Source organism: Taurulus bubalis, assembly GCF_910589615.1.
Source record: "Taurulus bubalis genome assembly, chromosome: 16".
Classification (NCBI taxonomy): Eukaryota; Metazoa; Chordata; class Actinopteri; order Perciformes; family Cottidae; genus Taurulus; species Taurulus bubalis.
Window position 1 is genome coordinate 4,658,051 of NC_136604.1, and position 14,730 is coordinate 4,672,780.

A 14,730-nucleotide genomic window follows, 5' to 3' on the forward strand; every position below is an offset into this window, starting at 1 on the left:
CTGCACAAATGCATGTGAATGAAGTGTAACGACCACTCTTCCGTCTCTTCATACCTCTGTCAGAATCAAACGTGACCAGGTAGTTCGAGCCTCGGCTGTCGTCCTGTTTGGTGACCTGGACCGTGTCGGGTTTGATGGTCCAAAGGCTGTTCAAGGATGCTGCCACTGCATCAGCTGAGGCGGTCACTGAAATTGGTCCTAGAAAAAAGAAAAGAGACGAAGCTTGTGAGCAAACACAATGGCTGGCATATACTGCACTGTGGATTCTTTAGATCAGAGCAACAGGTTGAGGGTTTTCTTTGTGCGGCTACCAAAGCTAAACATGTATGCAGTCGTGTGCAATTACGAATCTGCATCACTCGCCCTACCTGCCTCTGATTGGCTAGTACTCGTTGCCATCGTCGGTTGGGTTGGCATGAGGAGAATGATTGGTTAGGGTTGGTCAGAATATCAGGGTAAGCCGATCAGAGGCAGAGTCGGGCGGGTCATACCTTTTCACCATGATATTTTAGGGGTTTTACCATGCCAGATACTAATGAAACAAATGATTATTTCTAAAAGGAATCAATTGTACAACGCATTACCTGTCTTTGCTTCTCCGTAGCCCAGGCGGATGAAGGTGCTCCCGCAAAGATGGCTGGCACAGCCACTGCTGACGGTAACCTTCTGGACCTCTTTGACTGCAGTGACACTGGTGGGCCAGGAGTCAAAGGTCACCACCTGGGTAACAGTGAGAGGAAGCGAATGTGAGGTACAGAAGAGAGAAGCGGGTGTCTTTGTTGTACCCACCTTGCCTCAACCGGTTATATTCACGTCCACCTCATTTCCTACATTCTGCAAAACGCCTTTTAACAAATCCCGCAGAATGGGATTTTAAAGAACATAAGTTTTTATCATTTTATTTAGGAAACTGCAAAGGTGTAAGTATTTTTAGGTTAAAATGAATAGTTCGACATTTTGGGAAATATGCTTCATACATGAGAGTGGTGTCAACCTTCTCGTGTAACTTGAACCATTCCTTTAAAAGGGAGCTGAGAAGATAATCTGGGATGTGCTGCGTTTAACAGGAGCTACAGGTGAGCAACAGGTGAGCAACTGCGTACCTGTTGCTCATCAAACACGTCATATTCAGCCACGATATGCTGGACCTCATCGACCGCATCGTCCGTCTGGTCTTCTGTGAATGGACTAGCCTCTTGGAACAATGCAACGTTGAAACTCCCAGCATAGGCATAATCTTGATGCAGAATTTCCATGTAGTAGCTACAGGAAGAAAAAAAAATGTAAATGATGAAATACAATATGAACTAATGATTAGAAGTTTTTTTTAAGAGGTATTAAGAGCCATTAGGATCATGCACTTACGGCTTTCCTTGCTTTAGATCCAGCACTGCAGACTTCTGCGATTTCATTTTAGTGAAATCTGAGACATAACGTGTCTGGTATGCAATTTTAACCTAAAGTTAAAGGAGAGATATGAAGAATTCATTACAACATAATAATATTCACAGCAGGAGTTCTTGTGATGATAACAGTCGGCGTGCTTCACCTTGTCTTCTGGGCGGCTGGAGTTGCTGAGGTAGAGCTCACATCGGTCATCACAGTGCAGGTACATGGTGTAGTTGGCGCTGGCTGGTGGGACGAAGAAGCCTCTGGTTCGGGAGCTGAAATAATCGAGTTTAGGCAAAAAGACGTGGGGCATGGAGTCGATCCACTCCGCCCAGTATCCAGTCGTGTTCTTATCGTAGCTCAGAATGTCAGTCAGGTATCTGGGTCTCGTCTCGTTCCACACCTCCATCGTCAAGCCTCTTCCACCTGGATCAATGGTGTTGCATCAAAATCAGAGCTCAGCAGATTAGCAGTTTAATCAATGAGCGAACCAACAGAAAATGAAAACGGGAACAGTTGGTTCAGTCGTCTTTTTTTCACTGATTTCAACTGCTCCAATGTGTGCATTTGCTGCTTTTCGTTGGCTTATGTGATAGTAAACTAAATATCTCTGGGTTTTGAACCGTTGACAAAATTAAACACGAGACGCCATTTTGGGTTCTCTGAAATTACAGTGGACATTTTTTTCTTTTCTTTTTTTCTGACATTTTAGAGACAAAGAAATCCATGAATCTAAGAAATAACCAGCAGGACATTCACGTGTGAAACTTAATGTTTGTTGCATCTCTTATTAAACAGATAGCGTAACCATTAGACAGTAGAAATAACCACAAGAGGAACAAGGTACCTTTTTGGCTTCTTTAGCAAATTCTTTGCAGAATGTCAACAGAAACCTGTTTGAGCGCTCATTTGCACGCTGCATACTTCAAATGAAAACCTTTGAATCACATGAGCGCTGTTCCGAAACTCATCTTACTCTTGAAATCATCTAAAAAAGGCCAGTCATTTACTTTTGTTCTCAAGCAGCTAAGTTGACTGAAGTAGACAGTATCTTGTTTTAGATATCCATCACCGGCTGTTCAATCAGCTCTACAAAAGGTCTTGCGCATGATGTATGATCAAAAAGATGTGCTCTAGTCACAGTCAGATAACAGGATATCTGTCCTCGATCCTTGATCAACTGTGACAAGAGATGGTGACGACGAGATCACGTCTTCTGTTGTCGAGCAGACCGGAACGCTTTAGATTCCACCAGCGATGGAGGTGTCAAGAGGTGTTAACGCTTTGTTCAGATGATTGCACGGCACAGGTTAGCGGCACGTCAAAAGACAAAAGAGGAGGCGGGACCTCACCTGGGTAGACTGTCATGTTGTTGTTGTTGTTGTTCATCTCGTTCTTCGGGGTTCTGCATGTGATTCTGTCATCGGACACAGTCTGGATTTCACAAGGCAGACCTGAAGGAAAACAAAAAATCCCAAAAACAGTTAACCGCAAAGTGAACATATTCTAATTATGTACTTATATCCTGTGTCATCATCTGATTTATGCACCTTGGTTGCATTGATCCTTATACCTCCACTTATTTTGATTATTTTTCCCTTTATTTGTGATATTTTGTCTCAGAATGCACTTTGTAGTTACACGTTACTTTGTTTTCCAGGGTTCCAATGTAAATTAATGTAATTTAGCAAATGGAAGATGATTGAGAGGACAGAAACCAGGAGCACATTGTTTTTCTTGCAACATAAAATAATCTTTTCTAGTTGTGCATGCAATGAAACGTTTATGAAATCCCTGAAGTGGTTGTTTAACTCTGATGTGTATTTCAACTTTGATTTCTCTGGTCGGTTACAGTTCCACGTACTTTACCGGTAATATGTCAATCTTATTGTAGTCTTACAAACCCGATTATGAATATTGTGTGGCAAGACGTTGTCACATAATATGTCAGTTGATAATGTATCATCTGCATTATGTATCTCATTTATATTCATTCCTGCTGACCTCAAAATCGTTCGTTGAGTTCATCATGGTGTGAAGTTGTGGAAGAAAAAATCTAATTTGATGATGATTGAGCCTAAAGACATATTCAAAGAAAGTGACAGTCGACATGTTCCACGACACACGAGTTCTTGTGAAAGACTTGTTTTGTCACGGTCTGCTGCGTCTCTAAGCCTTCAGAAGATTCTTTTCTCTCCCGCGTGACAGCCCAGACGTTTTCTTTTGTCTGCCGCGTCTCAAAGTGTGCATCGTTTCTGTTCGCGCTGAAAAGGATTATCGCCATCTCAAGCCTTGAGGGCCCCACCGCTGGGTAGGGTTTTGTTTTGCCTGAGGTGCAGCCATGCAACGCTTTGTACCGCAGTGGCAACAGAAGAGTCGCCGTGGTGTTGGAAACTGATTACCTCCAACGAGAACCCGTGCCGGCCGGTCGGTTTGGTCGAAGTTGCGGCCGTGGACGGTCAACAGGGTTCCGCCCATCACACTGCCCGCCGCTGGAGAGACTCCTGTCACCTCTGAACAGGAGACATGACACACACTTCACTGTAAGGAGGATGAATACGACACAGGAGGTACTTTGTTGTGAACATCCTTCTGTGTGTCGTACCTGCAAAGGTCTGAAACATGGAGATCTTGCCCAAAGCTGAAACAAAGTACAGATTCTTGGCCGCTAAACTCCTAAAGATTGGAAAGAAATGAATCAATATTCTTAGTTTTTTTGTGAAAAAACTTTTTGCTTCAAAGGTTGTAGAAAACTTGGAGGGCTTTCTGAAACCATCAAAGGTATTCAAACCTTAGCTGACGTTACAAAGGAAAGACATTCTGTAACAATGCTTTACCTTCCAAATTCACTATCCAGAATGTACGTCATGTTGTGATGCCCTGTTGGAAATAAAACAAAATGACTAAAGGACAGTTTATACAGTCTCAAAATCTACCTTTTATTTTTTAAAGCGAGATACCTCGGGCAAAACATTGTTTTTCATACACTGGTGAATTAAGAGATTGACACTTTTATCCAAAGCGACTTCCATTTTTGCTCAATACACCGTAGACACAGCAACGGGGAGCGACTAGGGGTGAAGTGTCTCGCTCAAGGACGCATCGACATGGACTAGCGGATCCAGGATTCGAACCACCGATCCTCTGATTGAAAGACGGGCATGCAAACCACTGAGCCCCAGTCGCCCTACATTGTTCTATTTAGGTTCCATAACATGTCTTCTTTTAGACCACCAGAAAGAAAACATCCAAAATACACATTTAGATGTTTATTTTACTACTTTGTATATTTGTGTCTGTAGATTTCTCCTCAATTCACCAAAAGCTACCATGAGATGTCTCGTTTACACATTAAACATAATATCTCAGAAAACCTGTAATATAAAATAGATAGTCAGTAATCGACTGGGAAAGTTTCATGGGGATATCTATTACTTCTTATTTTTACTCTATTCACCTGTAGTGATGTCAAAATGTGGGGAATTTAACAAAACAAATCTTTAAAGGCCTTTTTCTATAAATTAGTTTTTTCTGAGACACTGATCCATAAAGCTTCACTTCAGCAGCTCTTACATCCACCAGACGTTACACCTTCATTCCTCTCTATATTCTGAAGGTCATTACAGAGGGGTTTGTTCTCATATCATTCATAGCCTTATTCATACAACATTTTATTCCTGCAAACATGTAGAACATGTATTGTTTTGTCTGGCTATTGACAGTATTTTAAATATTCAAAGTTTCCTCTAAAGAAACCCTTTGACTCTCTAATGTCCACAAAATGAAACCAGAATTTTGAGGCTTGGCTTCATCACATTTCTGTTCTAGAAATGTATGCACATTAGCACATATAATGCATAATGTGCGTATTTAAACAAAACATATCATCAAAAATAGTTATATCTATGAGTATTTTTGTTACCCTCTTCACGTGCATGTCTCCTCATATATTCAGAGCCTCTGAGAACAAAACTTACCGACATACGTCCCCGTCATCTTGCAGCTCATGTATCCCCACCAAGAGCTCTCGGAGTCCAGTCGTAGGTTATATCTTCATAAAACATTAGAGAAACTTTTCATACTGTGTTTACATTGTTTTCTTCAGTCAGTTTTATTGAACATAAACTTCATCACACAAAAGACTTCTGAGCTGTGAGACACCCCTTGACTTGAATCTTTAGGTTCATTGTCAATAGATGATGGACCGACATCTACAGCGGACACACTACTTACAGTTCGTCTGACTCCGGCTTCAGCAGCTCGCATGGCATCCCTCCCATGAAGGCTCTGCAACAAGCAAGAGCGTATTGATCACAAGGCGGGCATCGAGTTCACATTTCAGTAAGTATACATCGTAATGTTTAAACGGCAAGCAGATACACTTCTTTTGGAACTCTCGTAAAACAAGTGAGTTTTGGTTGGGATCATTTCAACTGTTTACATCATGTGATCATGGTCACAAAACGGGCCCTTGTTTAAAAACGTGAGAGCTTAGGTGAGACAAAGTGCTTTATAGCAACGTGGACATTTGGAAACACATCTTTTTCCTTTCTCCTTTCATACCTCAGGAACCTGACGTTGAGGCCGTTGGAGCTCTTATCGGTGTCGCTCCCGTACACATTGGTGAAGATCAGTCCTCGTATCGTCACCAAGGTGCCTGCAGGGGTTAGGAAGTGGGTTTGAATACAAAGCGGAGGGGAAGGACTCAGCCTGATTCTGCAGAAGTAAAGGACTGTGTACCTGGGGGCCCGCTGGCTGGACTCATAGAGGTGATTGTAGGCGTGCGATACCACACGGACTGAGACAAGTTAGAATGGGAGAAAAAAAGACAATGTTAGGATGCGAAAACCAACGTGAAGGGCTTCCCTGTTGCATCGGCTGCAAACTTACAAAGACGCTGCAATGGTATGCTTTGAGCGCGCCTTTGCACACACTGGCATCGGGGATGGGAACGCCGTCCACGCTGACGCGGACCGTGTACTGCCCGTGCGGCATGGCTCTGTGGAGAACGGATGAGTCGCTTTAGATAGATGTATACATGCGTGAAGTATTGAGGCAAGAGGCCCTCGGGCCCGGAAGCTACCTGGTGACACACGTGATCCGGGTGCCGTGCGTCGAGTCTCTCTCCACATCGCAGGCCACCGTCAGGGTGTCCGACACCATGAACACCCGGTTGCCAAAATTGTCGTCTGCTGGATTCAGCTGGAACTGTTTCTCCTGGGCAAAACCTGAACGCGGGTTCATGTCAGAGGAGTCAACAAAACAGGGATCCTAATCCTAAAACAGCGCACGTTTTAGAAACAAATAATCCACAACTATAACTTCTTCGACCTATCATTTCTTCCGTTGCATGGTTACTTTTTCATAATTTTGTTAAACACTATTTATATTTGTTTTACATGTCATATCATATGTTTAGAGTCTTATAGCAGACCTATATTTGTTTTTAATCATGTTCACACTTATTCTTAAAGATGGAATTAGGTTCATAGCAATATTTCAGCATCATCACTCTGGATTTAAACGTCACATTTAAATGTAGGATTCAGTCTCTTACCGCTTCCTTGAATGACCACTCGCGTTGCTCCATTGGCGCTGCAGCGACGTGGATTTACGACGTCAACACGTTGGGCATCTGAAATACACATCAAATAATATAATTATATTGATTAATACATATGACCCCGATAATCAGTGCAACTTAAGAAAACATTTCCGCATATACATTTTTTTTTTAAAGCGCAAACTTATTCTAGACCGACGGAAGCACAAAACGTACATTTTAGGAGCTTCCATAAATATGGTGCTCTGATAGCGGTTACTTACTGCAGCAGCACCAGAGGAGGAGGAGGAGAGCCGCCGCCTTCATCGGGGACTCCATCGCGGAGGAGAGACCCTGCTTCACCTGCGGGGTGCGGGGTGCGGGCTGCGGGGTGCGGGGTGACGTTGAACACCACAAGTGCTGTAAAAAGTCTCCACGTCAGGCAGGCCTTTGATAAACAAATTCAACAATGAAATCTGAAGGAACATTATTTAAAAACCCCAGACATCATAAAGAGGTATTTCAGTGAAGACAGAGCATTTAGATTGGATGCAAAAAACATGATTATTATACAATTATAGCCACATACATAGTGATCAAAATAAGCTTTCTGCTAGAATCTATAACAATCTCAGAGTGTTGACAAGATTGAAATCCTCAAATAAAAGAATGTGATGTAAAAAGGAGTAAAGCCCACCTGTTGAAAAGGTGTGTTACCTGCTGATGGTCAGGTAGACAGATGGAGAGAGACACACACACACAGGCTCTTTATACTGCTGCTCAGGGTCCCGCCTCTCACCTGCAACTGGGAGGAGGAGACTGTGGAGACCAGCTACCCTGTTATGCAATGAATCATCTGTTGCTGAGATCACAGCAGACAGTCAGAGGGTAAACTGGGTTAACTAGAATAACCGTGAAAAATGAAACTGCCCCAAAAAATGGCCGAAGTCAGTGATACAGGTCATAGTGATGGGACAAATATTACATTAAAATGTATTTGTAGAGCACCGCAGGTGGTCATACATATATAACAAACATACTGTACAAATAAAGTCTCTAAAAGGAGATGCTTCAGTGAAGAATGAAGGTTTTTAGTTTATTCAGCTTCCATTATCACAACGTTCAACTCAGACCAACACATAGTGTACACATCTTAGGCTCATGGGTTGACGTAAACCTGCATGCAGTATAAAGTAAGTCAAGTTGAATGAGTTGTGATGTATGGAGATGGGAGGTTAAACACAATCCCAACGATATAGAATTATGAGTTATAAATTCAACTGTGTCGGTAGAGACTGAATGAGAATCTCGTGTCAACAAGGGTATGACGCCCCGCAGCTTATGAGCGACTGCAGACAATTGCAACACAACATGTTGCAACAACCGCGGAGCACGGCGACTCCATACAAGGAATCCATGTATTAATAGTTCATGACGACATGTGCTGAGCTGACAGAACTCAGACTGCTGCTGTCGCATCTGTGTTCATCATCCCCGCTTTCTATCATTCTCTTTTCACTTGAATCCAACACTCCCACATGGAGCAGTTACATCACTTCCTGTAGGAACAAACCCTGACCCCTCCAAAAAGCTCCTCAGGGATGAATAGTCTCAGGCTAGTCGCAGCCTCTCAGAGGCGCTAATGTGGCTTCAAATGGGCCTTTTATGATACGAGATATGGAGAGCAGAGGTTCTGAAAGGCTTTAGATCCATTACAAATACAAATACAGTTATTGAGTTTGATGCGTAGTCAAACAGAATTACATGAGGAAGCCGACAAAGAGGCCCTGATGAGCTGATGAGTGAGTGGATCTTATTAGGGAGGAGAAAGGGGACTGTTTGGGTTATTAATAAAGACAGGAAATGAAGTCATTATTCCCTCAAAATGATGTCACCATCTCTCGCTGCATGTTTTCATGACGACGGCCTGCAGTATTACGGATGTTGGTAAAGACCTCTGGAGAGTATAGAGATATTTTATATCCCATGTAGAAACATGTTAAGATTGATAACATTGTATGTCATATTATAGTAGTTTAGTGTATTACCGGTAGTATATATTTCCAGCTTTGATGAACTGTGTGTGACTGGACACACTCTGGTTGAACAGGTGCGTCTGGTTGACCCAGTAAGGTATATACAGTATATCTTGCAAGTCATTTTTTATATTAGATTGTGGCTTTTCTTATTGTATTGTATGTAATGGTTGACTGAATAAAACACATACTTCTATGAGGCGGGTTAGGGTATAACGGTCTTGTGGTTTCTTCAGAGAGTTTGATGAAGAAAATCAACGACCACAATTTGACAATTTGGCGACGAGGATTGAAATGCAAAGCGTCAGAAAACTGTCCAAACTTCCAAATGAGCTCATAGGACAAGGTGAGGGGAACCTTTTTCATAAACATCAAGTTGGCATATGTATGTGTCAGGTGTGATTGTTGACTGAATACTGCATACAAAAATTATATATTACATTTGATTTAATTGAATAATTGAAAAACGGTCCAGATGATGAATCAAAGGTCAAAGAAAATTGTTGGGCGAGGCCTATTTAGGTCTACCTGAGAGAAAATAAATAAATGAAAATAAAAGAGTTAGGAATAACCCGCCGTGGTACCACAAAAGCTTTCGCCTGACGAGCTGCGATCTCTAAAAACTCTACGCATCACCTGACTGTGTCCTCGGGCCTGTGAGGAGTTAACGTGTGTGTGATAAATACGTTGTCTTCATTTATTGTCTTCCTGTGTGCTGCATGTTGCTTTGTTTTCTGTCTCTTTCTTTGAAATGTAAAGCAGTTTCCCAGTCATGAAACATTCTCTATGGATGAAGTGGCCTGTCCTTCGTTGACTAAAATTGCATTTTAATACATAAGAGTATAGGAGGAGGAGGAGGAGGAGGAAGAGGAGGTGTGTCGCGGATGTTTCCCTTGCATCGCGTGTTGTGCTTTCTCACGGCAGAGCCTCACAAGGCGTCTGCGATTAGAAGATAAAGGCCGCTCTGCCTTTCTTTGTCCTTCTGTTATTCTTAGCTCAAGTCGTCAATCATGTTGTCTGACAATAAAAGATGAGGAAGAAAGAAATGTCCTGCTCCTGGAGGGCAACTTTTGTTTTGACAGTTATGCCTGCAAAAATAAGTTTTTTGTTGTCCAATGGCATCATTCAAATGAGAAACATATTAACATTGTATATAGAATGAGAAAATTAAAGAAATAAATTAAAAACATTACCAAGTGATTCTGGTTGAAAATCTGAGAGAAAAGAACAAAAAAGTACAGAAATCTCATCTCTAATGAATTGTTTACAGTAGGGGAGAACATCCTTGGCTGTTTAATTGGGTTTAACTTCAGATCTCAGTGTCAGACAGACAGATGTTCCAGTGTACAAGTAGTTTCCCCCTGAAAGTCTATTATTTGGTCCAATGCCTTCCATTCGTTCTTTCAAAACAAATCATTCCCATCATAAATAATTCTGTTGTTTGTCAGTCCATAAAATGTCAAAATAAAAGACGCACTTAGCTGCCAAAACAAATGAAATTATTAAAAGATAAATCTATCAACAGTGTCGAGTGAGAAGCAAAATTAAATACTGAGCAGTACAAATATTAATAATGACAGCTACGCACAACATTGTGCGTTTTGTACAGATTAAACAAACCTGTTGAATTGTGATCTTCCCATGGACACATACAAACATAACGCTATTTCTTCAATTAAAATAGTTTGGATTTTTTTAAATGTAAGCGAATTAATATAATTTTGGAGAGACTTCAACCTCATCATTTTAATAAAACTTCAATAATAGCTGTGAGGAGTGAGGACGAGTGTGATTAGTGGAGAGAGTCGTGCATCATCACACAGAATGTGTTTCTGGCAGACTGAACAGAGCGCCAGTACGAGTATTGGAACGCTCAGCTACAATGTCCCGATATACAGGATGTCCAATGCAGTCTGCCAAAAGTACCAGGATGCTCTAGGGTCTGGGTCGTGTTTTGGAGTATGTATAGCTTTCATGGCTATTCTGACCCACAATCCTTTGCGCAGCAGCTAAATGAGCAGGAGGGTCAAAGTTCAAGGTTCCATATTTTGAGGAAGTAGTGTGTCCCAAGTGGATGTGTACTGCGTGCAACAGCTGCATTAAAAGTAAAAACAAACAAAAAAAATTATGGAATCTGGAACAGTCTTTAAACATTTAAATTACGTAACCAAGGAAAAAGAAAACAGGGAGGTTGAACCCTGAAGCTGGCGTCTGCAAACTTGTAGATATGTTGTCCGGCGGGTCCGACAGTGGCGTAAGACGTGTAATCATCAACTTCCTCCGAGTGACGCTCAAGAAAACACAATTACCGAGAAGGCCCATTGCGCAACGGCGGCAGCGCGAGCACAGTGCACGAGGTGTTTGATCACAGCGAGATGGGTTTTTTGTCTGGAGGATGCAATTTTTAAATGACGCAACTATTAAGCTCTCTGTAATGAGAAGGATGAGTCGTTCCCGAACAAATGTCTTCCCACATAACGTCCTAAAGAGCATCATAACTAAGAATGAGAGGCAGACCATGACGTTTCTTTAGTTAAAGAAAAGAAAAGCTGTCGGCGGAGAAACAAACTAAAGGGGGAGAAAATGTAAAGAAAATATCAGGACCACCAATGACCAAAAATAGGCATGACTTTATTTGTTTTTGTTTTCCAAAACTGCTGCATAACAAACTAAAATCAATATGAAAACACATGATACAAAAATCAAATAAAAAAATAACACTTGAGCGTCGCTCATAATGAGAACAAACATCAGTTTTGGATTTGAATTGTGAGTGTAAAAAACAAAACAAAAAATGTCTAGACGGTGAGCCGTCCCATTCACAAGGTCGCGTGCTGAGCTAGAAAAGCTCGGATTCTCTGCAGCAGCTCTTTCTTCACGCTGTCCGGTACCAGTGCTGCATCGAGAAGGAGGAGGTCAGGGAGCAGCAACACACACACACACAAGTACAGTTCCACACACACTTTAATTAAGAAGGTACAGTAGTTGCTGACACTGGCTGTGATGTTGTTGATCGCACTATAAAAAGGTGTGTCTGCTTAATCTCCTGCTTGTGTAAAATACAGTTCAAAACAACAACCGTGAATCACTCAATGACTCATTATTACCACACACACACACATGTGCTGTTAGTGTGTACAGCGCAGCCTTTGGTGTCCGTCAAGCTCGGCTTGAAAGACATTGGGGCAATGTGATTATGATCTCAGCAACGTTTGTGCAATTGTAAATTTAAGAAAGATGAATAAAAAAAAGAAGATGTCAGTACTTTTTAACTGATGCACGGCGCTAATTGACTTTTGTTGAGTATGAAGAATCTCCTGTTCAGAAGCGTGCCAGATGCAAACTAGCCAGATGTGGAGCCAACTGCAGAAAACAGCTGATCAAAGATATTATTTATTTAGATTTTAAAATCTTTTCAATTGTAGAGTTCGAACCTTACAACAAAAAGTAGACGTTAAATAGAACCGTCAGTACTTTGACCTCTTTAAAATCTCCAGGTATGCCCAATGTCCCCATCATTTAAAAAACATTTTGAAAACAAGTTTTCTTTTTAAGATTTATGTAAACACTTTCAGTTCAGTTGAAGTACGTTTTTTAAAGCTCAAGTTTTAAGTTGAGAAAAATAATCAAAGTCTGTTTGTCTGCAGTAAATGTTTTATCTTCGCTCATTGTTTAAAGCTACAGTATATTATGTTCACAAAGGCTGAAATATTCCATGTTTCTTATGGCTGCACCATTGCACCAAATGGAAATATCTTCTTGTTCTTTTTTTAATAGTGATTCGTCTATTAAGCACCTTATATTCTTAAATGTTTCATTGAGGTTAAAGTTCTGTGTGGGATGAATACAACGTATCTTAACTTATATGTTGTGAGCGCTACAAATAAAGTTCTGTGTGTTTAATCAAAGTTTGACTGAGTTTGTACTGACTGACTCTCTCCTACCAAGAGAGTTTATTGTGTTCTTGAGCAGAAACCCAGCTCCATGTCTGCATTAAAGACCCGTACCTCTGCCTTTTGGTGTGACTTCTGTGACCAGGTCCTCCACCGTGACGTGCTCCAAACCCTTTTCTTTGATCACATCTGCACAAAAGAATGAATCAGTCATGCCAGGTGCGAGGAAGCCCCGTTCACACGCGCAGCCCCTCGTCCAGCATACCTTTGCAGTGCGCCTTCAGCTGATCCTTCCATCCGCACTCCACCAGCTTTGCCCTGAGCAGCTCCTTCAACCTGCGGCCACACATTTGCATTCAGTGGACATGAACGACAACCGCCGTCTCTACAACACATTTCACGACCACACAATCACCGAAGAGTAAAAGCTCGACTCACCGCTCCCGTTCCCCCATTTCTATCAGCTTCTGGTTTATTGCAGCCCTCATCTGGGAGTCTTTGCTCATGATCTGTCGCAAAGCACACACGAGCAGTAGCCGCTTCCGTTTGGATTCAACGGCTTCAGGGGAACGTGGCTACTGAAAAAAAGGGTTTAATTTTGCTAGCTATCAGGTAGACGTTACCTTTTCTTTTTTTTCTTTTTTTTTTGTCGAGATGGATCAGCTGGGGGAACACACGGTTCCTTCACACAAAACGTACCGGCTGAAAACAATAAAAGCGCGAAGGTTCCGCCTCGGCGGGCCTTAATTCGCCACAAACCGACAATATCATTGATACAAAAATAATGAAAACAACTTTTCATGAATATTACTTTATCTTCACATGAATGCGACTTTATTATGGCGACTAAATGTTTTCAAAGATGCATTAAAAACGCGTTGAGACTAAATACAAAAACTCAACCTCCCATGAGCACACGAGCCGCTCGTGTCCGCCGGAGAAATGCCTCCGGGTTGCGACTAATAACAGGAAACGTGTGACTTCCACAGCATCTTCTTGCATCCCACCAACTTGTGGACAAGCCTATCACATTTTAAAAAAGAAAGAAAAGACATGGCTGCGTCAAATTATTCCTTGAAGGTCAACAGAGAGCTGTTGGACCCCGGCTTTGAAAGTTACAGGTTATCTCTGGACGCCATACCGACGTACAGCGTTGAGCTGGATGCTGGTGAGAGGAACCTGCAGCACAGTTAGCCAGTGTGCTAACTAGCTCTGATGCACACTGGAGCTCACAACTGTTAGCTCGCACTATACCGAGAAGAGTCGTTTGAATTAGCGGGCTGCCGATAATTTCATAATAATATTGTTATGCAGTTCGTGGCGTTGAAAGCTCCTCCAGCTGTGTGGATTGTGTCAGCAGTTTAGCTAACTATAAGTTAGTGCAGGGCTGGACAAACTTTTTACAATTGTGGTCAATAAATAGATCAAAATATGTATATATATGAATAAGGAGTCACGGCTAAACAATGGTGTCTACGTAGTTTCCAAACAGTTGCATTGCATGCAAAAATCTGTGTTTCTGGACCAGAAACACCCATGTGCAATAGAAAATACATGTTCACTATGCTCCAAAAAGTATTTATGTATCTGCTGTTCGCAAATGGAATTTAACTTAATACGTGTAAACTCTATTACAGTGCCCACCTAAAATAATATAATGGTATATGTTAAAATCTGTAAATACGTCAAGTTAAAATAAGCAGAAATTGCCAAATACCTGTTTTGGTTTTTGTTCGCTGTCGAAAGGCCATTTGATCAGATTATAATGTAAATGTAAGTCTAATATTATGTAATAAACAGAACAGAAAGAAATAGACAACTCAATATTTGTCTGTTTCTTCCTGGTTTCTGTGCCAAGAGGTTAAGACAG

At 41.6% G+C, this 14,730-nt stretch overlaps 3 protein-coding genes across 3 annotated transcripts in view; 1 reads left to right on the forward strand and 2 right to left on the reverse strand.

The window, feature by feature from the left end:
- Positions 1-7,270, reverse strand: part of pkhd1l1.1 (PKHD1 like 1, tandem duplicate 1) — a gene marked incomplete at its 5' end in the record, with an annotated part of 36,751 nt that extends 29,481 nt beyond the window's left edge. Inside the window, 17 exons of the mRNA XM_079232452.1 lie at positions 55-198; positions 585-720; positions 1,104-1,263; positions 1,366-1,457; positions 1,550-1,815; positions 2,742-2,843; positions 3,792-3,902; positions 3,995-4,065; positions 4,227-4,269; positions 5,367-5,440; positions 5,623-5,676; positions 5,953-6,046; positions 6,130-6,187; positions 6,280-6,388; positions 6,473-6,617; positions 6,947-7,024; positions 7,216-7,270. Of these exons, the coding sequence (XP_079088578.1) occupies positions 55-198; positions 585-720; positions 1,104-1,263; positions 1,366-1,457; positions 1,550-1,815; positions 2,742-2,843; positions 3,792-3,902; positions 3,995-4,065; positions 4,227-4,269; positions 5,367-5,440; positions 5,623-5,676; positions 5,953-6,046; positions 6,130-6,187; positions 6,280-6,388; positions 6,473-6,617; positions 6,947-7,024; positions 7,216-7,270 (1,792 nt within the window). The remainder of the gene's footprint in view (positions 1-54; positions 199-584; positions 721-1,103; positions 1,264-1,365; positions 1,458-1,549; positions 1,816-2,741; positions 2,844-3,791; positions 3,903-3,994; positions 4,066-4,226; positions 4,270-5,366; positions 5,441-5,622; positions 5,677-5,952; positions 6,047-6,129; positions 6,188-6,279; positions 6,389-6,472; positions 6,618-6,946; positions 7,025-7,215) is intronic.
- Positions 7,271-11,579: 4,309 nt separating this feature from the next.
- On the reverse strand, positions 11,580-13,537 carry LOC306748815 (transcription and mRNA export factor ENY2-2). Its single transcript, XM_079232039.1, has 4 exons — positions 13,299-13,537; positions 13,126-13,196; positions 12,975-13,049; positions 11,580-11,863 (listed from the first exon to the last, which is right to left on the reverse strand). The coding sequence occupies exons 1-4, from the start codon at positions 13,364-13,366 to the stop codon at positions 11,787-11,789; spliced, it is 291 nt and encodes a 96-aa protein (XP_079088165.1). The 5' UTR covers positions 13,367-13,537; the 3' UTR covers positions 11,580-11,786.
- Positions 13,538-13,913: 376 nt separating this feature from the next.
- Positions 13,914-14,730, forward strand: part of nudcd1 (NudC domain containing 1) — a gene marked incomplete at its 5' end in the record, with an annotated part of 33,424 nt that continues 32,607 nt past the window's right edge. The window contains one exon of the mRNA XM_079231528.1: positions 13,914-14,028. Coding sequence (XP_079087654.1) covers positions 13,914-14,028 — 115 coding nt within the window. The remainder of the gene's footprint in view (positions 14,029-14,730) is intronic.